At 47.6% G+C, this 23,598-nt stretch overlaps 2 protein-coding genes across 2 annotated transcripts in view; both read left to right on the plus strand.

Annotated features, from left to right (window-relative positions):
• The window catches only part of mdn1 (midasin AAA ATPase 1), a 44,788-nt gene extending 22,327 nt beyond the window's left edge, over positions 1 to 22,461 (plus strand). Inside the window, exons 55-100 of the mRNA XM_031581853.2 lie at positions 88 to 301; positions 440 to 674; positions 933 to 1,056; positions 1,216 to 1,380; positions 1,540 to 1,754; positions 2,069 to 2,456; positions 2,639 to 2,751; positions 3,037 to 3,709; positions 4,199 to 4,360; positions 4,734 to 5,016; positions 5,305 to 5,543; positions 5,864 to 5,959; positions 6,092 to 6,186; positions 6,307 to 6,431; positions 6,616 to 6,774; positions 7,623 to 7,732; positions 7,869 to 7,942; positions 8,040 to 8,223; positions 8,467 to 8,620; positions 8,760 to 8,906; positions 9,002 to 9,128; positions 9,277 to 9,382; positions 9,833 to 9,948; positions 10,086 to 10,496; positions 10,664 to 10,887; positions 11,129 to 11,269; positions 11,666 to 11,844; positions 11,967 to 12,128; positions 12,347 to 12,623; positions 12,720 to 12,907; positions 13,032 to 13,163; positions 13,284 to 13,425; positions 13,534 to 13,850; positions 14,014 to 14,169; positions 15,520 to 15,621; positions 15,850 to 16,048; positions 16,412 to 16,582; positions 16,739 to 16,896; positions 17,023 to 17,112; positions 18,210 to 18,325; positions 19,149 to 19,323; positions 19,463 to 19,536; positions 20,006 to 20,120; positions 20,242 to 20,308; positions 20,716 to 20,858; positions 21,141 to 22,461. Coding sequence (XP_031437713.1) covers positions 88 to 301; positions 440 to 674; positions 933 to 1,056; positions 1,216 to 1,380; positions 1,540 to 1,754; positions 2,069 to 2,456; positions 2,639 to 2,751; positions 3,037 to 3,709; positions 4,199 to 4,360; positions 4,734 to 5,016; positions 5,305 to 5,543; positions 5,864 to 5,959; positions 6,092 to 6,186; positions 6,307 to 6,431; positions 6,616 to 6,774; positions 7,623 to 7,732; positions 7,869 to 7,942; positions 8,040 to 8,223; positions 8,467 to 8,620; positions 8,760 to 8,906; positions 9,002 to 9,128; positions 9,277 to 9,382; positions 9,833 to 9,948; positions 10,086 to 10,496; positions 10,664 to 10,887; positions 11,129 to 11,269; positions 11,666 to 11,844; positions 11,967 to 12,128; positions 12,347 to 12,623; positions 12,720 to 12,907; positions 13,032 to 13,163; positions 13,284 to 13,425; positions 13,534 to 13,850; positions 14,014 to 14,169; positions 15,520 to 15,621; positions 15,850 to 16,048; positions 16,412 to 16,582; positions 16,739 to 16,896; positions 17,023 to 17,112; positions 18,210 to 18,325; positions 19,149 to 19,323; positions 19,463 to 19,536; positions 20,006 to 20,120; positions 20,242 to 20,308; positions 20,716 to 20,858; positions 21,141 to 21,326 — 8,229 coding nt within the window. The 3' untranslated portion in view covers positions 21,327 to 22,461. The remainder of the gene's footprint in view (positions 1 to 87; positions 302 to 439; positions 675 to 932; positions 1,057 to 1,215; positions 1,381 to 1,539; positions 1,755 to 2,068; positions 2,457 to 2,638; positions 2,752 to 3,036; positions 3,710 to 4,198; positions 4,361 to 4,733; positions 5,017 to 5,304; positions 5,544 to 5,863; positions 5,960 to 6,091; positions 6,187 to 6,306; positions 6,432 to 6,615; positions 6,775 to 7,622; positions 7,733 to 7,868; positions 7,943 to 8,039; positions 8,224 to 8,466; positions 8,621 to 8,759; positions 8,907 to 9,001; positions 9,129 to 9,276; positions 9,383 to 9,832; positions 9,949 to 10,085; positions 10,497 to 10,663; positions 10,888 to 11,128; positions 11,270 to 11,665; positions 11,845 to 11,966; positions 12,129 to 12,346; positions 12,624 to 12,719; positions 12,908 to 13,031; positions 13,164 to 13,283; positions 13,426 to 13,533; positions 13,851 to 14,013; positions 14,170 to 15,519; positions 15,622 to 15,849; positions 16,049 to 16,411; positions 16,583 to 16,738; positions 16,897 to 17,022; positions 17,113 to 18,209; positions 18,326 to 19,148; positions 19,324 to 19,462; positions 19,537 to 20,005; positions 20,121 to 20,241; positions 20,309 to 20,715; positions 20,859 to 21,140) is intronic.
• A 37-nt stretch (positions 22,462 to 22,498) lies between these two features.
• lyrm2 (LYR motif containing 2) lies at positions 22,499 to 23,596 on the plus strand. Its single transcript, XM_012821388.2, has 3 exons — positions 22,499 to 22,652; positions 22,979 to 23,119; positions 23,213 to 23,596. Exons 1-3 carry the CDS (start codon positions 22,608 to 22,610, stop codon positions 23,291 to 23,293), a joined length of 267 nt encoding a protein of 88 aa, XP_012676842.1. The 5' UTR covers positions 22,499 to 22,607; the 3' UTR covers positions 23,294 to 23,596.
• Positions 23,597 to 23,598: the final 2 nt, after the last annotated feature.

Genomic DNA, 23,598 nt, shown 5'->3' on the forward strand with positions numbered 1-23,598 from the left:
TGCACACCACACGTCTGTGTTACTGACTCTTTGGGAACGGGGACAGAAGCTATAGAAGAGTTTTCCTTTGTCCAACCTTATCTCCAGTTGGACTCAGTAGCCGAGTGTGCCTCTCGATTGCGCGTCCTCACCAAGGCCTTAAACGTGGAGGATCTGCGGCTGGACAGCTCATCATCACTATGGAGACAGGAAATGGCACGTCTTCAGGGAGCTGTGTTGGGGCTGGACTCCAAGGAGAGTCTGCTGGAAGCTTTAGGCCTGGTCCTAAAGGCAAACCACCAGTTGGAACCACAGCAATCAGGTACAATCCACAGTGATCCGTATACTAGACCTTGTGAGCCTAAACCTTGCTCCTGATCTGGTCTCTGATAGAGTTAATAGCAGTGTTGTTTCTGATGGTGGAGACTGAGCCCTTAGTAATGGTTGTGTGTTGCTGTAGGAGTGCTGGAGAGGTTGGTTTCCTGTGTGGAACAGCAGCAGAGTCACTTGGCCTCCTGCGGTGTGCTGGATTCTGGCTCCGAGGGACGACACGAGGACGACGGCGCCCCACCCTGCCGGGAGGTCCTACAGCAGCTGGCACGCAGGGCGCAGCTCTGGCCAGTCCTGGAGCAGCTGGCTGTCCTCAACCAGCTGAGGGTCACAGCAGACCTGCTGCAGCTCTCAATCTCACCTGGGTACACCAATTCAGTGTTCATTTTTTATATGCATTTATTTATTTATTTATTTTTAGAGTAGTAACTTGGTATGAATCATATGATGATTGCTTAGTGTATTTCAGTTAAAATGGGCAGTAAGTAAGGTCAGAGTATGTCCTGGTCTTGATGGAGAAACCTCACCCTAGCAGAATGGGTGTTCTTTGATTTTCCACCAATAAGTGTAATCGTTTGGCAGCTGCTCTTATTGACAGCCTGTACATTGACCTGCACATGTAGGGATGGAGAGACAGTGAATGCGGTACGCAGTGGGGTCTCCCAACACCTCCGCTTCTGTCTGCAGTCCACCCCCATCAACATCCGTCAGCTCCATCCACTCTGGTTCCTGCTGAGCAGCGAACGGGTGAGTCCCTCGGATGGGCCTCGGGGGGCCTTGTTGTGTCGTCAAAGGAAGACATTTCTGATATTTTACTTCCCTGTATTTATTGTTCATTTTGATTCATATTGCAGATTTTCTAGATAAAAAATTGAGATATGTGTACTTTTGTAATTCTTCTCCCAGCCTGTGGAGGCACTGCAGTTTGTGTGGTGTGAGCTGCTGTCTGAGGTACTGGTGGCGTTCTGGAGTAGCAGTGTAACCACTAACCCGGAGCGCTGGCTAAAGTGGAACCCCCTAAGCCTCGAAGAGCAAAAGGCCACACGCTCCCTGCTGAGTCCATCTGATACGGTAGGCATGTGTGTGCATGTACATGCGTGAGAATGAGAGAGAGAGAGAGACTCAACAAGTGTCTGTCCTGAAGGATTCGCGCAAGTTCATTTTATGACAGTCATTTTGTAAAACTAGATACCTTAACTTGAAGACTTTTTTAAATCCTATTATCTACAGGGCCCAGGAATGCTGAGTCGAGCAGTTTGGTCCAAATGCATGCTGGGAATCTTGAGCAGCAGTGACACAGGTTGCCGGTGGGACCCCACAGGGACGTCCTTCCTGTCCTCGTCTCGAGTCACACTGGGGGAGTGGAGAGAGAGGACATCTCAGCTCCAGGACCTCCGGGCGGTACTGTGGGACAGCATGGCTCTCCCAGCACTGGCTGAATTTAGGTGCGCTCACCAGAACACCAGAGTCTAAACCAGAACACCAGAGTCTTCACCAAAAAATAGCATACAAAAAACCAATTGGTAGAAATGTTAGCCACCACTGAACCACGAGGGCACAGATGTAGCTGTAAACTATCGGGATTAACTTTGTTGATCCATCTGGTTAAAAAAAAAAAAACATGTATCATATATACCAGATGTATTATAACGTTATGTAGACAAACATTTGAAGATATTATATAGACCAACATTTGACTGTATTGACTTTTTTTTCCTCCACCTCTCTTATGTTCTTTCTCTCCCTTTGTGTGTTTCAGGCGAACGGACAGCAGACTGCAAGGGCTGGTCCTACGCAAGCAGCTCCACTCTCTGTCTGACCTACTGCCTCCAGGCCTTCAGGAGAGCTACGCTGAGAGTTGTGAGAACCTCACAGACGGACCAGACCCCGTCACAGCTGCTCAGGACGTCCAGGCTGCCCTCAGGGAAGGCCTCCCTGAAAACCTGCTCCCCGAGGGGTTCCTGGACACCCTCATCACCTGCATGCAGCAGTTTGTGCAGAACCAGGTCCACAGCTCAGTCCAGATGGCGTGGTCTGGGGTGTTCTGGGTGAACATGGGTCTTCTGCAGATCCAGGTGTGGACGCCTCAGACCATTTTCGATCCTGCCGTGAAACGAGCCTACAAGCTCAGTTATGCCAAAGAGGAGGTGAGCCAACTCCGGCAACGGGCATTCTTAATAGCTTGCTGGTGAAATGTCAATTCAAGCATACACATACGGCAAAACCAGAGTGGATATGAACTCTATGGTGTGTTTGTGTATATGAACTCTGTGGTGTGTTTGTGTATTCCAAATGAACAAGGATTAATACGGTCTCCTCTTGTTCCCAGCTGGCTTTGCTACAGGAGGAGTGGAGGGGGCGTAGCTTGTCCTCCCATCTCCTCACAGGAGTGGGCCTGGAAGAAAGCAGCACCACAGATGGTTTCCAGCACCCCCGCATCAGGTGATCACAGTGTGGCATACATCTCCACCTCCCTCACTAGGGTTAGGGTCAGGGCTACAGTTAACCTCACCTCAGCCAGTGATGCTGAGTGGAGTGCAGAGATGCGATTTACATGAAGATTGCATGCCTGCCTCTACCCCGAAATGTAGCACCATTGTTCCCTCTGTATAACAGTGTATCGTCCCCATCAAAGCAGTGTACTTGGGTGAATGATTGCAGAGTGTGTCTGCGCCATGCTCAGTGTTCCTCTGCGCTTTGTGCTGCATGTGTGCTGCATGTGTGCAGGTACCTGTGGATCCGCATGCAGCAGGTGGACGAGCAGATATCGGAGCTGTCCAGGAAGCAGGCCTGCCGCCCCAGTGAGCCGCAGTATGGCCGCCTCTACCAGGAGCTTCAACACTACCTCTGCAGCATCGGCCAGCCAGCCGCTGTCCGTGACCTGCTGTCCCACCTGTTGAAGGCCCTGCAGGGGCCGGGGCCCAAATCCCGGATGGGGATCCAGAGCTTGCTGAAGGAGGAGGCAGTGTGGCAGGCCTCCCAGCAGCGCTTTGCCCAGAGGCTGGCCGAGGAGTACCCACTGTACCCGGATGTCGTCGGGCCTCTGCGGGCAGCTATTCTGCAGATCCAGCATGGCATGAGGCTGGTGGCATCAACCGTGTCCTCCTCCCTCACGTCATTGCCAGGGCTGCCCAAGCTGGTGTCCTGTCTGCTGGTCTTCCCCTCCCTGGGCAGCACCCTGCCCTCTTACCTGGCCTATGCTGACTTCTTGTGCTCCAGGGCCAGCATGGATGTGCTGAGGGGCCTGACCAAACTGCTGCCTCAGGGAGACTCGCCGGCTCGCTGGGTCCCCGACCCCTCCACTCTGCTGCTCAATGCCCTGTTGTACGTGCAGTGCCACGCCCTCTCCACGGGGCAGCTCGGGCCAGAGGCACGCAAGCTCTTCAGACATATCTGCCAGGTGGGTTCCATGTGTGTGTCTTCAGACGTATCTGCCAGGTGGGTTATATGACTGTCTCTTCAGACATATCTGCCAGGTGGGTTCCATGGGTGTCCATCCAGTGCCAGTCACTGTTCCCCGTGTGGCTCCTTCCTGTGTACTCAGTGCTGTGCTTCCTCTGAAGGCTCTGGTGAAGTGTGTGTACTCGGTGCTGTGCCCCCTCTGAAGGCTCTGGTGAAGTGTGTGTACTCAGTGATGTACTCTGGTGAAGTGTGTGTACTCAGTGCTGTGCTTCCTCTGAAGGCTCTGGTGAAGTGTGTGTACTCAGTGCTGTGCTTCCTCTGAAGGCTCTGGTGAAGTGTGTGTACTCAGTGCTGTGCTTCCTCTGAAGGCGCTGGTGAAGTGTGTGTACTCAGTGCTGTGCCCCCTCTGAAGGCTCTGGTGAAGTGTGTGTACTCAGTGCTGTGCTCTGGTGAAGTGTGTGTACTCAGTGCTGTGCTCCCTCTGAAGGCGCTGGTGAACGAGTGGGACGAGCAGGAGAGGAGAGCGCGGGAGAAGGAGCAGGAGGACGCCAGCCTGTACTTCAGCCGCAGCAAGCAGCACGGCAGCCACCTGACAGAGGACGAGCAGGAAGAGAGGGAGTTCAGGCGCGCCTTCCCTGCATTCCAGAAGGTGCCATACCACACACTATCATCATTTCTACATTCTCAGAATACTTACTTTTGAGACGTCTACATATATTATTCATTAATCATTACTTATCAGTCAGTTGACTTTATTAATCTCAATTTTAAACAAGTGTAGCTACACAAGTGTTATGTCTGCAGATTGATAGTGCTGGAATTTGCTGGATTATAAACAAACATTATATATGCATTATATTCAATGCTTTTCAATGGGGAATTTCTATTGGCCGTGTTTTAAGGAGCACTTTACAAAGCCATATGAATAACATCAGAAGGAAAGTGTCTGCTCATTTCAGAACTTTGACCTGGTTGTGGTGTTCTCACAGCGAATCTCTCCTACCCTTGTCTTGCGTCTGTAGGACTTTGCTGACATTGTCTGTGAGCCTACTCTGGAGACGCCAGAGGAGGACCTGGAGGAGGACCAGGAGGAGGAGGACCAGCTGAGCGAGGGTGGCCTCCTGTCAGCCGCCTGTCTGCAGACAGTGGTGCAGGTCCATCAGAGGCTGTGTCTGACCCACTCCCAATCACTGTGGTACCAGAACAGGGCCAAGGCAGACGACCCAAGCAAGGATTATGTCAGCACTCTGGTCTCTTCCTATCAAATTGCAGCTCCTGTGATATCACGCTTCTACCATCTTATAGGTATGTGAGCCTACACCCATGTTGTCTTAGGGATGCTGTTCAGTTGAGTTTAGAATCAGATGCAACTACCCTATTCCTCCTCTGGGGTTCTCATCTGTTCAGCTGTGTTCCTCTGGTGAATAGCTCTTTATGTTGTCTCTTTCTGTTGTCTCTTTATTTTGTCTCTTTGTGTTGTCTCTTTGTGTTGTCATTTTGTGTTGTCTCTTTGTGTTGTCTCTTTGTGTTGTCTCTTTGTGTTGTCTCTTTCGGTTGTCTCTTTCTGTTGTCTCTTTCTGTTGTCTCTACCAGATGCGGAAATGGATCCACAGCTCCTGGGCTCCACCTTGCTGCTGTGCTGCCTTCTCCAGAACACGGTGCGGGGCACCAAGGCTCCTGGCAGCCTGAGCCTGCAGGCAGAGGGGCCTTACGACTTCTACCAGCAGCCTAACATGAGCCAGGCCCGCCTCTGCCTCCCTGTGCTGGAGCAGCTGGGCCAGGCCGTCAGACAGCGTCTGGAGGAGTGGCCGGAGCACCCAGCCCTCATGCAGGTGTGAGCCACATCATCATGGGCTGAACCAGCAGCAGAGTAGTGATGACTGTCAGGAGAAACCGAAGAAGGGCCATCATTGACTCAGTGTCACACACAAAGAAATGCTATTATGAGCAACCAAGTCCTTCGTCTTTTAATTCAGTCCCTGATACATTGAGAATCTGAAGCTACACACTAATGTTTTGAGGTCTTGTGTATTTTTTGTTGTTCTGAGATGCATGCGGTGTGCATCTTCAGAATGTTACTTGGGCTGATTGCCTCTCCATGACCTCTCTGTGACCTCTTCGTGACCTTGTGTATCTGCTCTTTTCCCTGCAGATCACTGTGGTGATGGAGCGCATCATGACCTTCAGCTTGTCAAGCCCTCTGGCCAAGTTCCTCAACGGCCTGGAGATCTTACTAACCAAAGCCCAGGTTGGGACAGCAGCTTTATTCTGTGCTAATGCAAAGTGCTTTGAGTACAGTTGTGTGCATCTGGAGTATGTGATCTTTATGTCAGCTTGCTCTAACTTTTTTTTGTCGGTTTGAACCCTTTCAACTCCCCAGGATTGGGAAAGCAACGCTAGTCGGTCTGTGTCCTTAAAGAGGGAGCTAGAGGCCGTCACACAGCTCATCGTTCAGTGGCGCAAGCTCGAGCTGAGGTACGACCTCCAAGTCCAAAACTCTTTTCCCACATCACATGCCTGGTGTGTTTTTTTTTTTTTCATGGCGGAAATGAGATGAGGAATAACGTTGATTTCCTTTTCCTGATTTTGCTGCAGCTGTTGGTCCAGCAGCCTTGACCACGCCATGAAACGCCACACAGAGAGGTCTGTTAAGCACTGGTTCTCCATCTACCAGCTGCTGGAGAGATACCTTCTGGAACAGAGAATGGAGCCCCTCACTGGTAAGAGCTTCCTCATAACTGTGTTACTCTTAAGTTGTTCTTGTGTATGACGCAGTATTCAGACAAATCCGTGTGAACTGAAGCTAAAATTGCCTTTTAATTGTGTGTGTACGTGTGTGTGTACGTGTGTGTGTACGTGTGTGTGTGTGTGTGTGTGTGTGTGTGTGTGTGTGTGTGTCTACAGAGGGTGACCCTGGAGGAGCAGAGCTAACTCTGGGGTCGGTGGCGACCACCCTGCAAGCCTTCCTGGAGGGTTCCTCTCTGGGAGAGTTCCACACACGCTTGGCCATGCTGCTCAACTTCCACTGCCATCTCCTGTTGGCTCCCCCGCAGGACGGTCAGGGTAGGCTGACTCATCTATTCCTGCTCTCATTCTTGTGTAGTTAGTTTTTAGTTATACACAGGAAAAGATGTTAAATTCCTTGTGCTATTGGTTAGGGACTTCCCACAGCAGCCAAACATGTCACTGTCACATGCAAGTACACATACTTTTTATTATAACAACAGGGTGCACTACAACCATCATACCAATACTTAACAACAACAACAGCAAAAACAAAGTTGCCCTTGTGACCATTTCACTGGGGTTGTCAAGTGTGTATCTTCCTTTGTCTCAGTAGTGGTGTCTAAGGCCCTGGGTCAAAGCTTGTTTTACAACCAGACAGAATGTTTTATTGAGCCAACACCCTTACTCAACTTGCAGTTTCTGTCTTCTCCCACCCACTGACTGAGGTTCTGCTGAGTTGAGAGGACATCATAAGTGGCTCCAACAATGAATTGAATGCGGTTAGCATCCATAGCCCACAATAGCCTCCAGCTGATCTTCCTCTTCTCAGCATTATGCCAGTTCATCCATTGCTGGTTACCATCTGCCTCCTCTGTGACCAATGTAGCCTTACCCCCATGCTTTCCTAACCCAAACCCTGCTCTTCCACTCTGTACCTGCCCATTGATATCCCTATGCTGTAATAAGCCTTGAGCATGTTGAACGGCTTCTCGTGGATTCCACTTCTTCCCTGTGTACACAGTAAGAGTAGTGTCCTCGACGGCTGGATCCTTAGACTGGTCCAAAGTCATGTCCAAAGTCCATGCTGGTCTTAGGATGTTTTAGCTCCAACACCAAGCTGGTCATTGGTAACTCCACAAGTCCTTTTCCTGTAATATATTTGTGATTCATGCTCTCTCTTACAGATGCGTTATGCAACCTACTATGGAATCTGTACAAATACTACTCTCAGTTCTCCGAGGGTGTGCAGGCCAAACTCACTCAGCTGCGCAAGCCCATTGAGAAGGAGCTCAAGGCAAGAGATGCATGCAATATTAGTTATCCATTATTATTTCCATATTTATTCCAATTCCATATTTATTTCACCTTTCTTAGATATGGTGTGATTTTGCTGGAATGTAATTGCCCATTCTGTTTCCTCACTACCTCAGGATTATGTCAAGATCTCCAAGTGGAATGATGTGAGTTTCTGGTCCATTAAACAGTCCGTGGAAAAGACTCATCGGTAAGCCTTTTTCATAAGTAGAAAGGAACAGTTGGGAAATCAAAAATGATATGTTTTAATTGCTCCTTTTTAATTGTTTTTTAATTGGTTCTTTCAGGATCCTCTTCAAGTTTGTGAAGAAGTTTGAGGCTTCCCTGAGTGAGCCCTGTGCCCCTGCCCTAGTGGAGCAGGGCAGCAGTGCCAGCCCAGATAGTGTCGATGTCAATCCTGAGGACACACCCTTGCTGCGGGTGCACCGGGCTCTCAAGAGCGCCATCCCAGGGAAGGGCAGAGACCTGCAGGTATGGCCTGCTGGAGTCCAAGACCATTCAAAAAGACCAAAGACCAGTCTGTTCGATACAGTGAAATGTAACATCCAATCTGACATCTGTTGTCCAGTAGTTTGTAAACACCTACCAATAACAGTAGATAGTAGAACAGAAGGTTAGATAATCCTACATATTGGCAGTAGATTGCTGCTAGTTCCTAAACAGTGTTTTTACTGTGTGTGTGTGTGTGTGTGTGTGTGTGTGTGTGTGTACCAGAGTGATGTCCCAGAGGAGAGTGCCTCAGGACCGGAACCCACCTCTCTGCTGGGCCGCCTGCCCCTCCTCTTCAGGAGGATGAGGAAGATGTGTGTGCAGCTGGTGAAGAAGAGCTCCATGCCTGACCTCTCCGAGGACCTGGACCAGTTCACGGGTAAGACTAGGGATGTTGCAATCAATCCAACCAATGACTTCTTTATGGTTTTGGTTCTCTTCAGAATGTCCACACACATCAAACACCTAGTATTAGTAGTGTTTTTAAATCTTTAACATACGGATGTTGTTTGATGCAGCTGAGATCATCTCGAACGTGCGGGACCTGCAGAGCCTGAATGTGGACGTGTCTGCGGAGAAGGAGCGGCAGAAGGCCGAGGTCAAGCACATCCTGCAGCAGAAGCAGCGAGGGCTTTCTGACCTCTTCAAGATGCTGGCTCAGATCGGTGAGTCCACCCCACTGGTCAAGCCTCCGCCACGGATAACACTGAGTGCGGAAGGTTCCAGAAGAGTTTTCTTACATGAACATGTCTCTCCACAGGCCTGTCGTATCGCAAGGGTCTGACGTGGAACCGCACAGCTGATCCAGAGGAGCTGTTGTGTCTCCAGCCTCTAGAGCTGTCCACAGCTCTGTCCACAGTTAGGACAGACGGCCAGACAGAGAAGACGTGAGTTACTCTAAAACCGTTTTTTTTTCTGTAATCTCTTCTCTGAACCACAGCACAGTTGAAGTCGTTATTTTTTTTGTGCTACACCTAGGTAAGCCACAGAGATGTTCTGTCACCCACTCCACGACATTGTATTCATCTCTTTCAGGTTATTTGCTGAGATGACAAATGCTTGGGAAGGATGCCAGAAGTACTTCTATCACTCCTGGGCTAGAAGGACAGTCTTACATACTTCTCTTCAGAGTGCTGCGAAGGTGAGGGAGTGAGATACACCAGGGACAGACATTGCTTCACTTTACATCAGACCGTATCGGTTTCAGGCCTGTGGCTGCGGTCTACAGCTGCGGTATAAGATCAGGAGAAATTGAGTTGTTCCTGAGGGAGGGCAGGGAAGTGTGTGGGTGTGTTTTAGACTGAAGTGAGTGGGTATGTTTTAGACTGAAGTGAGTGGGTATGTTTTAGACTGAAGTGAGTGGGTATGTTTTAGACGGAACCTGTTCCACTTTACCACTTATCAAGCCTTAGGCTCAGGGGCTCTACTTCAAAGCTCATCTCTCGTCAGGGATTTATCCTTTACCAGAAAGCTGTTTTAGTTTAAAGTTCAATATTCGGTCCCTTTCTGTCATTTTAAATGAATGTTGGGTTGTTTGAGAAGCACAGTGTAAATGAATGACTAACTGACTGAACTCTGAATGCTATTTCAGGAGCTGGGTTTGGGCAACATTGAGCGCTGTCGGGGTTTCTCGTCCCACCTGTTCAAGCTGTTGCTCAGACAGAGGAGACGTTTGGCCAAACTCACGGAAAACTGGGTCCATCTCAGGTAGGAATCAAACAAGGGAATATTTATACCAAAACTTGCCTGACACCTCATTCATAGGTTTATCAATTCCAGATCTTGGGCCATTTTCTATTTGCACAGTTTCATTAAATGCTTGTATGTTTGTGCCAATACTACAGGTGTCTCATCGATGGTGTGCAAGAACTCCAGTCCCACCTGGAGGACAGCAGCCCGCAGAATGATTCGGTCCTGCCCCCACAGCAGCCTTTGCAGCTGTGGTTGTTGCGGGCCCAGACCCTGGCCTCTCAGTGCAGCATGGCCCTCCAACAGCTGGCCTTGGTGCTCCAGTGCTGCCCCGAGGGACCCCCCACGCCTGGTGAGGGCCTCGGGGAGCCCGAGGAGCCCACGCTCAGGCAGGCCTCTCCCCTGGATGCCCACTGCCAGCCTCCAGGGTGCCTGATGAGGAAAGGAGACCCAGCCTGGAGCCAGCTGGTCCAGAGTGTGGAGCACATGCTGACGGAGAGTCGAGCTGTGAAGGAGCAGCTGGATGGCGTCACGCAACAAAACTCAGAGTGGGCTCTGCACACATGGTCAGTGGACAAACTAAAATAATTCTTCAGTAAAGTTACTCGTAGTTCACGGTTGTCATAATCTATTTTTTCAGAGAGCAGTTTTTTAATAGTATTTCCTGTTAGGTCTGTACTTCAGTGTTTCTCTTCACTGACCAAAGCTTCCCTTCTGTCATTGGTGGATGCAGGGGCCGATTCACGCTATGCGGATCAGCGCTGGATCGGCTTGGGGCTGTGGTGGCACAGATGCCCAAGGTGGAGCAGCTCTTTACCCCTGAAGAAGCATTTAGCAACCAGGCCCCGCCAGCACTGATAAAGGGTCTCCAGTGTGTCAGGGAAGAGGTGGAGTCCAGCCTGACTGAATACACCACCTGGAAAACCCAACTTCTCTCTTTGGGACCCTCTCAGGCGGGTGAGTGGAAGGAAGGCCTACCTCTCTTGGGCATTGACCAATCTAAGACTGTTAATTGCCCACTCTGAATTTGCTCCTCAAGAACTGAGATCCAGCATTTTAAACCCACTGCTTTTTATAAGCCACACTGGGTTAGTGGAGCATTCAAGCGGAGTTTTTGCCTCCCAGCTGTCGCTCCTTAAGATCCATCAAATGCGTCTTGTGAATGGTATCCCCTCATGATTTGTTTGTCTGTTTGCAGATTTCCCGCAGACGTTCTCCTCTGAGTTCTCCGAGCAGCTGGAGCAGGCCATCAACACAGTGCTGGTTGCCGTACAGAACCTGGTGAAGAGGAGGGAAGCCCAGCAGCAGCCGGACGACCAGCAGTCTGAAAGCAAACAAGGTGCCCGTGCTCCCTGCGCTCACATTCAGCCAAAGAACCATAAACCTGTTTCTGGCTTATAGTCTGGCTGAGTCTGACAGAATGTAATCCCAGAATGGCCCACATGTGGTAAACTAAAACAGTAGACTTGAGTAATCTGGTTTTGAGTTGTCTGGACAGGGATTAAAGCCAAATTGTAACTGAATTGTGTTTGAGTAGAGATAATAAGGTGTATTTAATGTTGAGGTTTTTTTTTTTTTGTGAATTGGAAAATGACCTGAACATTCTGGCTCTGTGCTGATCGGATCTAATCTGAGGAGTTGTCCTAATCTGAGGAGTTGTCCTAATCTGAGGAGTTGTTCTAATCTGAGGAGTTGTTCTAATCTGAGGAGTTGTTCTAATCTCTGCTGGTCACAGGGAGTGATGAGGAGGTGCCTGAGGACCTGCTCAAGCCAGGGCACCTGAATCGACTCCTGGATGAGGATCTGGGCGCTGAGGTCTTGTGCCTGACACTGCCAGAGGTCAATGCAGTTGTGGAACAGCTGCTGGAGACTATTCGGGTTTATAGAGACTCCTGTCCACCTCAGAAACTACAGGTACACTGAGACAATTCAGGCAGCACTCCCGAATGGCTTTCTGTGTAATCCTTAGTTAACTCTCATACCTCCAAAAAAATCTGTTATTGAATATGTGTCTGTGTGTGTGTGTGTGTGCACAGGAGCTCAGTGAGGCCTGCAGGTTACTGGTACGCCTGGAGCCCATGCTGGGTGTATACTCAGAGCTGGTGCGCTTCTACCTGGCAGTGTGTCTGGGGACCCACAGGAGCACAGGGAAGCTCCTCTCAGTGCTGGCCAGCATCTTTACTGAGCTCGCTCAAAAGGTACAGCACTGAAGAAACCTATTCCTCCAGCCAGCATATGGCCATGCTTATTCTGTATGGCATCCATCATAGAAATGCCTGTAACTGCCAGCCGTGTGTGTGTGTGTGTGTGTGTGTGTGTGTGTGTGTGTGTGTGTGTGTGTGTGTGTTCAGTAATGTATGCACTCTAGCCTCATGCTGTGTCTTGACCCTCCGTGTGTCTCGGTGTGGTGGTCCAGGGGTTCTGCCTGCCACAGGAGCTGATGGAGGGGGGAGACGGGGAGGGAGCCACTGAGTTCCACGACTACGAAGGAGGCGGCATCGGAGAGGGCGAGGGCGTGAAAGATGTCAGTGACAAGATCGAGAATGAGGAGCAGGTGGAGGACACCTTCCAGCAGGGGCAGGAGAAGAAGGAGGAGGAGGAGCAGAAGGAGAACATCAAGGAGGAGGACAACGCCATCGAGATGTCTGATGACTTCGATGGGAAGATGCATGACGGCGAGGAGAGGGAACCAGGTAAGAAGAAGTTTGTCTGCAGGGCGACCAGTCAGAAATCACTGGTAGGTTTGGGACTCCAGATACATTTTGGTGTATTTTCTCTTTTGTGTACAGGGGAAGATGAAGAGGAATCCGACAAAGAGGATGAGGAGTTAGAAAAGAAGATGGGCGACCTGGGTGAGGGTCAAACAGACACTTTGGATGAGAGGATGTGGGGGGATGATGATGATGATGATGATGACAACGACGACGACCTGGACGGCAGCGACAGAGAAGAAGAGTCAGGTCCAGGAATGGACCAGGTATGTAGAAATAAAATAAAATAATGGAATTAAAGAATGTTTTGCAGTCAAGACTTTTGATCTTTGCTCGTTGACAAAGGTCTAAGAAGGCACTTACACTTACTGCTTACGGATTCATCTACAGGGGGAATCTGAGCTTGTTGCCAAGGACGACAACCAGGGTGCCAGTGACGCCAATGACAACAAGAAGCAGGACAAAGAGCAGGTCCCAGAAGAGGAAGATGGGAAGGAGAAGATCCATGAACAAGAAGATGAGGTGATGTCTATTTTTTAGCTCATTTGTATTTTGTCATCCAGACAAAAAAATATTGCTCTTGGTCCTTTGCGAGAGTTTGAAATGCTAATGGGTGGAGTCTTCTATTTGGTTTGTGTCCAGCGGGAGTTTGATGAAAATGAAGTGGACCCGTATCATGGCAAGCAAAAGAAGAATGCAGACCCAGAGCCCATGGATCTGCCTGAGGAGCTCAAGCTGGATGAAGAAGAGAAGGGTGGAGAGGAGGATGGTGAAGAGGGAGACGGTAAGGGATGACTCGCCACTTTGATGTGTGGGTTATTTTTAATCAAGCTCAAAATCAGAAACCATATTGGCTGAAATGCATGACCCTGTGTCTTATCTCCCCCATCAGAGGAGAATCCCTTCGATATTGAAGACAAGCCCGTGGACCTGGAGGACAAGCAGGGGGCGGAGAAGGAGGGGGAGGAGGAGGAGGGCGGGGAGCACGGTGAGGAGATGGCAGAGGACAAGCAGGACGGCCAAGGGGAGGAAGAGGACGGTGACGAGAAGTCCATTGATGGTGAAGAAAAGATGAAGGGGGAGGAGGATGAGCCCATGCTTGATGAGACTGCAGAGGAAGAAAAGCCTGAGGAGGAGGAGGAGGAGAACCAAGGTCCAGAGGCCAGGAAAGAGAAGGAGCAGGCTACTCCTTCTGGACCCAATCCTAAGGTCTGTTTCATCCTCCCTGAGGAGTGTGAAATCAGATTCATCTCAAATGGCGATGACCATATACACAATTACACATCAGATATCAGAGCCGTACAGTTTGAGCTGGTGATAAAAATGGGTTTGTGTTTCTGTGTTATATTCACATTTGTTTCTTTACCTGAAGGAGGAGGAGGAGGGTGCTGAGGATGATGAGAATAAGCCAGAGTCGGACAAGAGGAAGGAACATGACACTGATGGCCAGACAGGAGATGAGAACGTCCAGAGCGAGACAGCAGTGGAGCTGGCCGGAGCTGCATCTGAGAGAGACCAAGCCAAAGAGGTGTGTTGTGTGTGTGTCATGTGTACCGTGTGTGTGTGTGTGTGTGTGTGTGTGTGTGTTGTGTGCCGTGTGTGTGTGTGTGTGTGTGCACAGATCTATCCTCATATCTGTGTTGTGTTTGTTGCAGGAACATGGTTGTGTGTGTGTGTGTGTGTACAGATCTATCCTCATATCTGTTGTCTGTGTTGCAGGAACGTGTGTGTGTGTGTGTGTGTGTGTGTGTGTGTGTGTGTGTGTTGTGTGTTGTGTGTTGTGTGTTGTGTGTTGTGTGTTGTGTGTTGTGTGTGTGTGTGTGTGTGTGTGTGTGTGTGTGTGTGCACAGATCTATCCTCATATCTGTGTTGTGTTTGTTGCAGGAACGTGTGTGTGTGTGTGTGTGTGTGTGTGTGTGTACAGATCTATCCTCATATCTGTGTTGTGTTTGTTGCAGGAACGTGTGTGTGTGTGTGTGTGTACACAGATCTATCCTCATATCTGTGTGTGTGTGTTTGTTGCAGGAACGTGTGTGTGTGTGTGTGTGTACACAGATCTATCCTCATATCTGTGTTGTGTTTGTTGCAGGAACATGTGTGTGTGTGTGTGTGTGTGTGTGTGTGTGTGTGTGTGTGTGTGTGTGTGTGTGTGTGTGTGTGTGTGTGTGTACAGATCTATCCTCATATCTGTGTTGTGTTTGTTGCAGGAACATGGCAGTGTGTGTGTGTGTGTGTGTACACAGATCTATCCTCATATCTGTGTTGTTGTGTTTGTTGCAGGAACATGGTTGTGTGTGTGTGTGTGTGTGTGTGTGTGTGTGTGTGTGTGTGTGTGTGTGTGTGTGTGTGTGTGTGTGTGTGTGTGTGTGTGTGTGTGTGTGTGTGTGTGTGTGTGTGTGTGTGTGTGTACAGATCTATCCTCATATCTGTATTGTGTTTGTTGCAGGAACATGGTTCTGTGTGTGTGTGTGTGTACAGATCTATCCTCATATCTGTGTGTGTGTTTGTTGCAGGAACATGGTAGTGTGTGTGTGTGTGTGTGTGTGTACACAGATCTATCCTCATATCTGTGTGTGTGTTTGTTGCAGGAACATGGTAGTGTGTGTGTGTGTGTGTGTGTGTGTGTGTGTGTACACAGATCTATCCTCATATCTGTGTTGTGTGTGTGTTGCAGGAACATGGCTGTGTGTGTGTGTGTGTGTGTGTACAGATCTATCCTCATATCTGTGTGTGTGTGTGTGTGTGTGTGTACAGATCTATCCTCATATCTGTGTGTGTGTGTGTGTGCAGATCTATCCTCATATCTGTGTGTGTGTGTGTGTGTGTGTGTGTGTGTGTACAGATCTATCCTCATATCTGTGTTGTGTGTTTGTTGCAGGAACATGGCAGTGGAGCAGCAGATGCCAGTCAGACTGAGGGCCATGACTCCAAGCTGATGGCTCGAGTTTCTGCTCTGAAACAAAGTCAGAAAAAGACACAGGTGAGCTTTCCAACCGGCTGTTACTGAAGGCCCAGAATGTCAACTACAATCAAGATATTTTCGAACTTCACTGCAGAAACAGTGCTTTGTAAATGTAGAGATGGAGTTTGTACAGTTTATCCTGTCCTGTAGTTTTAGGAGCAAAATGGGAATCAAATCCATCCACGTTAGCTACTCTATTGCTGACCATTTGAACACTTGTTTTTCTTCCTCTTCCTGATTGGTCAGAGCTTCAAACGGAAGCCTGGGCAAGCAGACAATGAGCGCACGATGGGCGACTACAACGAGCGCATCAACAAGCGCCTGCGGACCGTGGACAACCGGGAGGAGCGCATGGAGGACGGCAGCAACCCCAACAGCCAGCAGGAGTCCGACCTCTATGAGCACATTAGAGAGGGGGAGCAGAACCACGACGCTCAGACCTACGGTCAGAGCCAGGAGATGACGCACGCCTTCCTCTCCTCTAATATTTACCTCATCAAGCCACCAGCTTTCTCAGTCGAGACTTTACCCAGTGATGTCTTCAAGTGTTGCTAATTAATTTCCAGTTTAACTCTGTGCTTTGTTTGGTTGGAAAATGATAATCTTTCAGTCATCAGTCATTCCCACATTTGTTTATTGGTGTTGTGGAACTGTACGAAAAGAGTTTGAATCAAGAGAAACATGTATATCCTCTAAATCCCTATACAGTGGATGGGTGACCGTCTTTCTCTTGTCTACAGTACATAGATGAGTTTGATTTGAAATGATTTTGACTCCGGTGATTTCTCCTCTGTGCCTGCGGCTGCAGATGTAGCCAGCGCTGACCAGCAGAAGCCTGCTGGTGCTCAGCCCAAGCATGAGGAGGAGGAGGAGGAGGACATCGCCATGGATACAGAGGAGCAGGAGGAAGACCTCAAGGCTGTGGAGGCCCAAGAGCTGAAACCTGAGCAGCTGGAGTCGGCTAAAGCGAGACGGAAAGGTACTGCTGTACGCTCTCACCGCACACAGGCTTGGTGGGCCGTGTGTTTGCCCACACATGAATACCTCTCCCAGTTGTTCCAGTACACTGTATACGTGTCATTTGATACATTTAACCCGGGTAAAGAGCTTGTGACCTCCCTCTCTGCTTTGGCAGGTTTGGAGAGTGGAGAGCTGGAGCCGCAGAGGCAGGGAGAGGAGGAAGAGGAGGAGAGTAAGCCAGAGCTCAAGAGGGGACATGATGAAGAGCGTCCTGAGAGGAGCACTGAGTCCACTATCCACACGGTCCCTGAACTTCTAGTAGACATGCTGAAGGTATCCCCACCTTCCCCACAGCCACGTGTGCTGTAAAGATATTATAGAATTAGCTTAGCACAGTATTTCAGCTTTGTGTAATACACAAAAAGGTCAAGAATGATTGACTCTACGTGTGTGTCCCAGCTTCCTATTCGAGACCCTGAGGAGTTGAGGCGGGAGATGGAGCAGCAGCTGGAAGCATGGCAGAAGCAGCCCCCTGGAGCCCCGGAGGAGGTACTGCACTCACACACACAGGCCCTGCTGCTAGGATGAGAGCAGAACTACTTCACATGCTTCATACTCCATATATGTGTAGCAGTAGTTAGTAGTGGAAGTTGGAACCCACCATTTGAAGTACATTTCAGTGGCACAGAAATGTACTGAGTATAAATGTTGATGTGTCTGCTGCTTTGAGAGATAAGTGTGTCATACAGTAATTGCCTGTAACTCCTAGAATTTTGCTCTGAAATGTAGTGTCGGCTGTATGTTTCTGCTAGCTTGTCAGCTGAGGCTCAAAGGTATACCTCTGTCAAATAGATGCAACACCATGCAACAGATTAAACAATCCTCTCAAAGGCAGACAGTACAAAAAAACTCTCCTCATATATTGCATGTAAATATGCAGTGAAGGAGGTGGAAAGAGGATCACTAAATCTCAGTCTACAGTGAAGAGGCAACTGTACTCCCGCGTGTCCACACATCTGTGCATTAGGCCCATTGGATATCACTCTACAGCAGTGGTTGCCAAACTTCTCATTTGACATTGAGAACAAATTGCAAATACAGTTTTATGGTTGGCTATGTATTCCATGATTTTAATCCATATATCTAATCTTTGTATCGGTTCAGACTAGGAACGTGTCCATTGTAATAATAATAATTAAGATGGCTATCCCTGATCCCATAAAGGCAAAATTGTAGGCCCTGACTATATTATTTAATTGCAAAGTAGGCTATGAAATCATCATCAGATAAGTTAGTTTCAGGCTACTGTTCTGTAAGAGTACTGCCATACTTCATTTGACCTGTTATTGGTTGTTAAGGGTTTCTTTGACCTGCTATTGGTTGTTAAGGGTTCCTTTGACCTGTTATTGGTTGTTAAGGGTTCATTTGACCTGTTATTGGTTGTTAAGGGTTCTCGTTCCGTTCCCCTTGCTGTAACTCCTCGCACCCCATGCGGTGTCCACTCCACACTTCGGGGACCACTGCTATACAGTAATATTCCATTTGCTAATGTAGTAAGCATCGTAACAAAACAGTCAGTTTGTGACCGTGACCGTGACCGGTTGGTGGCCGAATGTCTGTATTGACGGGCATGTTTTGTGTTTCAGGAGAGCATGGCAGCTGCCATGTGGCACCAGTACCAGGCCCTGACTGGCAGCCTCGCCCAGCAGCTGTGTGAGCAGCTCCGCCTCATCCTGGAGCCCACACAGGCGGCCAAGCTCAAGTGAGTGGTCCTGTCCCGCTGACCTGGCACACACACACACACACACACACACACACATTTAGGAAGACTCAACATGAGTCATTAAATGGTTTGCAAAGAAGCACTGAAGGATAAAGTTTCTCTGGGTCATTTCTGTAATGTCGTTTAGTGTGTGCTTTCATGATCATTCACAAGATAAAGGACGTTTCAGTTCCTCTGAATCAGAGACTTGTTTCGAACCATCTTTATATAATCTGAACCCTAATTATGCAGCCAATTGACAGTGAAAAGGAGATCTTTGTAAACCTTGGCCAATGTAGTGACCTTCCGTGAACTTTTTAAAGTACTTAACTGGACCTCTGTTCTTGAGTTTGTCTGATGTGTAGACTAGCCAGCAACCATGTATAAGATTACTATGTGCAGTGTGATCTTACCTTAGTACAGTGAATTAGTCCGTAGTTAGAATATCTGTGATTTCATTGTGTTTTAACTATTTCCCCACTAGTGCAACAAAATATCAAAAAGAATGTGGTTTTGGGATCTGATATGGTATGTTGAACTGTATAACAGAGGAACAGTTTGGTCTCAGATTTCATCTTCGGTTCCCTCCCATCTAGGACAGAAGTAGCAGTACAGTATATTACAGGACCTGGGAGATTTAAAAACTATGAAATGAGTTAAAGTTCTCATAAACCCTTTGAAATGAATCTGCAGAAATCTTGAGATATTTATTTAACTCTGCCATCACTGCCATTGTGGGTACCCTGTTTCTTCCATTCCATTGTGAATGGTATGCCTGGTATATAAACATCCCTACTCTTTCATCCTGGTAATTGTCCTATAGGGGAGATTTCCGCACGGGGAAGAGACTGAACATGCGCAAGGTCATCCCTTACATTGCCAGCCAGTTCCGCAAAGATAAAATCTGGTTGCGAAGGACCAAACCCAGCAAGAGGGAGTATCAGATCTGTCTGGCTGTGGATGACTCCTCCAGCATGGTGGATAACCACTCCAAACAGGTGCCTCATCCAGTCCTGTACCCCCCCACCCCCCAAACCCCACCACTGACAAGTAGCCATAGAAATGCTTTTTGAGGTGATTTCCAGTTTTCTGAATGTAACGCTCTCTTTTGCCCCTTTTGCCCCTTGCGTCCTGCAGCTGGCCTTTGAGTCCCTGTCAGTGATTGTAAATGCTCTTACGCTGCTGGAGGTTGGACAGGTGTCCGTCTGCAGGTGAGTCTTGAGTTCCAACTGTCATGTGTTTGTCAGTATTCTTCTAAACAGAGGATTCACATTTGGTGTGAAGGGGTAAGAGGAGTTAATCAAATGTCTTTGTTGCTCTTGTCCATGCCATTGCAGTGGACAGTGGATCTCAGCCACCAATAATGACAAAACCTGATCATAAAGATGTTCTTGTGCAATATACTCCACTATAATGTACTATACTATGCTTTGAAAGCCATCTGAGTCACTTTAATTCTTCCATTTGGCTTTTTCTAGATGTAAACTAGAAACTGTAGTTTAAAGACTCAACCTGAACTTTGGGGTCATATGACCTCGGTTAGGTCTCAGGCTTTAGAACTCTGTGAATCTCTACTATACTACATAAACAGCCAAACATAGAGGGGAACATAGAGGGGAAGCCAGTGCCTTTGGAGTACAAAGGTATTAATCATTCTTCTTTTCTTCCATCTTCATCTAGCTTTGGGGAGACGGTCCAACTACTGCATCCTTTCCATCAGCAGTTTAATGAGCAGTCAGGGGCCAGAATACTGAGGCTCTGTCAGTTTCAGCAGAAGAAGACCAGGATAGCACAGGTGACTCACTTTGTGTCATTTTGTTCTCAACACATAACCACCTTTTCATATTTGCAAATACTCTGTGACACACTGGGACAAAATGGTCACGAGTCTCACAGAATCATTGTATCTTTTGTAGTTTTTGGAGACTTCAGCCAATATGTTTGTGGCAGCAAAACAACACTCCCCTGGCTTCACAAACACAGGTAGGATAAACTCCCTCTCTCATATGGCTGGTTGACTTGCTTGAACCCTACTGTGAAGCTTGCTCTGGTGCTCCTGTGCTCCTGAGGACAAGAAGGGCCTGCGGTGGTCATATCTGATATCTAACAAACTTGGCCTCAGAGTGCTAGTGGGTAGAGCTAAGTGAACACAGTTCCCCTTTTCTGTAAGGTAGTGAATTGTTCTAACTTTGGCACTAGAGGTAAACAGAGCCTTTACCCTTTGTTTGATGGTAGCACAGATGCTATCAGATTCTCAACCTGTTCAGTCAGCTTCACAGAGGACTGTAACTAGACTCTCAGATGTGCTGCGGGCCAACACGTACTGAGTGTACTCTTTGTTTGTGTGTGTGTGTGTGTGTGTGTGTGTGTGTGTGTGTGTGTGTATATAGACACAGCCCAGCTTCTGCTGATCGTGTCCGACGGTAGAGGGCTCTTCCTGGAGGGGAAGGAGAGGGTGACGGCAGCGGTGCAGGCTGCTCGCAGTGCCAATATCTTTGTCATATTTGTGGTGCTGGACAACCCCAACTCAAGGGTAAGATCTTTGCTCTGTTCAGTCAAGTCTCCTTGGGAGTATCCCAACACAAAACTGCTAATTACACGGATCAGAATAGAGCCAAATCTGAATCAGCCAACAGCTGAACAGCTCTTTCAATCCCTATTTAATAACAGTACTCCTCTATTTTCTCTCTTATCGACTGTATCTCTCCATCTATTGGAAGAAATGCTTGTACATTTCAGGATTAGTTTACTCTCCTAATCTCATACCTCATTGTCTTGTATGTCTCTGTATGTCTTGTGCCCGGTACCCCTAAAGGATTCCATTCTGGACATCAAAGTCCCCATCTTCAAGGGTCCAGGAGAGATGCCAGAGATCCATTCCTACATGGAGGAGTTCCCCTTCCCCTTCTACGTCATCCTACGTGATGTGAACAGCTTGCCAGAGACGCTGAGCGACGCACTCAGGCAATGGTTTGAACTTGTGACAGCAACTGACCAGTAGGTCGCAGGGGAAGCCATTTTGATATCGCAGGGGCCACATACAAACTGCACAAAGCCACGCTGCTGCTACCAGCCTCCCGAACACAGAAACGAAGAACTCACAACACGGACCTGCTGCTGTACATGTGCCTTTTCTTTGGGAATTTGAGTCTTATTTTGATAGCTAGTCGTTTGATAGCAATGTTCGCTCTTTTCGTCCTTGTCATGAGGAGATGGACTCAGGAGAGCCGAGATCTTTGTTTTTTGTTTGTGAAAATCATTGCTCAACCTTGCACGCCTTTTTACAGAAATCAAATGAAATGTGACTCCTTTCATTATTAAACACTTCAATGTGACCGTATGGACAGGCTGAAATACCTCTCCCCCTGCAGTATTTCAGATTCACTATGTCCTCATTCTACACAAATGTGAACACAAACATGGACTTGGGATCATTCAGTATGGGTGGCACTGCCAGCATTGTTTATCTTATCATGTCAAAAAGAAATGCATGTCAACAGTTCTCTTGATACCTTCAATTATTCAAAAAAAAATGTGCCTTGAAGGAAAATCCGCTTTTAATTTCAACACTGCAGATAAAGCAAGGGTTATTTCTTTAAAAAAAAACAAAAAAAACTGATATTCTCCCATCTGCCTGAACCTTTGGAATAACATCCTGATTTTGAATAACCAAAGGGGTCTCCACTAAACAATAACATATCAGTTCTCTCTCTCTCTCTCTCGTTCTCTCTCTGTCCTTCTTTCTGTCTTGATTTAAGTTTACACACAAATTGTAATATGGAGGATATGTGTATGTTTGTATGTATGTATGTCCAAACACACTGAGAAAATGTAAGGTACTGACCTGTCGTTCAGCAGCATTTTAATGTAATTTCCTGTCTAGATACAATTTCTAGATACAATATATTGAGGGTCACTCTTGTCAGATGAAAGTGAGTTAGCAGTTGCTTGTTTTCTTAGAGTAACAATGTAGAAGGATTTATTAATTATGTGGTATATATTAGCTAGTGCTAGCTAACTGAACATAAATTATTTTCCATGTCATCTCTCCTTCCACTCATAAAAAATCTTCCATCTCGGTTCAGTATTACAGAATTATAATGGTTACAATAAATTTGGGGCCTGTGTTTTCATTAGTTGGACTGTTTGTTTCAACGCAAATTTTCACTCCAGTCCAGGGGAGGGCAGAGTTACACTTACACACTCTTGTTTCAGTACAGCAATGTTATGGAACTTGTGTAGGTAGCCGTCGCTAACTGTTAGGACTTGAACTGTACGAGAAATGACCACCTCAAGGTTACCGCCAGCGGTGTTCACGCTTAAGCAGGTGAGCGGCTACACAGAACAGCATGCAATGTCGCCAATTTTATTTACCCACGCCTGGCGGTGATGGGTCCGAACATTATCTCCCAAGCCGGCATTAGCAGCCGGCTAATAAACTAACACCGTGCACGTTACTTGTAGAGGATAACTATCAGCTGTTGCCATCACAAAGTGCAGTGTTTTTTTTGTCAAACATAGATTTTACATGAAGATGAAGAGGCTCTGGAAATTCTGTAGTTATCTGCAACTGGCAGTAACGATAATTCTGCAGTTATCAGCAACTCGTGGTAACCATAGTTAGCTGGCTAATGTGGCTCTCTGTAATGTCAGTTCTTGCAGAGACAGAAAGTGCTTGGTCTGTACAGGAGTATGCTAAAGACTATACGCCAAGTACCAGACGACGCAGACCGCAAGTACCTTAGGAACTGGGCGAGGGAGGAGTTCCAAAGAAATAAAAATGCCTCAAATCAGGTTTGTATCCCTCAAGCTATCAAAGACTTCACCAGTGAAATGGCCTCTGTAAGTCATACGTCATGTAATGTGTCATGTTTTGATTTCTTTCAGGATGCTATACGAATGATGATAACACAGGCAAATATGCATCTGGATGATCTTCGCAAATCACTCGCACTTGCTAAAAGTTAGCCCAGCAACAACACCCCGAGGAGTACGAACTGTTGGGAGTGACACATTTAATTGTTTGTTTCTTGATATGTTCATGGGCATGTTGACCAGCTGCCAGAGGTGTACTTGGAATGATATTACGTCATTCTGTCTCTGAGAACCACACATCAATGCCCATCAGTGTATTATAATATTTTTATATTTCCAGTGTGAAGGTAATTGACTGCAATCCAGCTCGGCCAGTCGATGTCTTTAATGTTAGATATGTGATGCAGCTGGCTGTGGTATTGTAAAGTGAATGTAAATAAAGAAATAGAGAACGTAGG

The sequence above is a fragment of the Clupea harengus genome, chromosome 15 (genome assembly GCF_900700415.2).
Source record: "Clupea harengus chromosome 15, Ch_v2.0.2, whole genome shotgun sequence".
NCBI lineage: Eukaryota > Metazoa > Chordata > Actinopteri > Clupeiformes > Clupeidae > Clupea > Clupea harengus.

Excerpts from the sequence above, each read along its gene's own strand:
- lyrm2 (XM_012821388.2), top strand. The coding sequence starts at position 22,608 with ATGACCACCTCAAGGTTACCGCCAGCGGTGTTCACGCTTAAGCAG. Across the intron at positions 22,653-22,978 it reads CGGTGTTCACGCTTAAGCAG|TTCTTGCAGAGACAGAAAGT; the intron begins GTGAGCGGCTAC and ends CTGTAATGTCAG. Across the intron at positions 23,120-23,212 it reads ATAAAAATGCCTCAAATCAG|GATGCTATACGAATGATGAT; the intron begins GTTTGTATCCCT and ends GATTTCTTTCAG.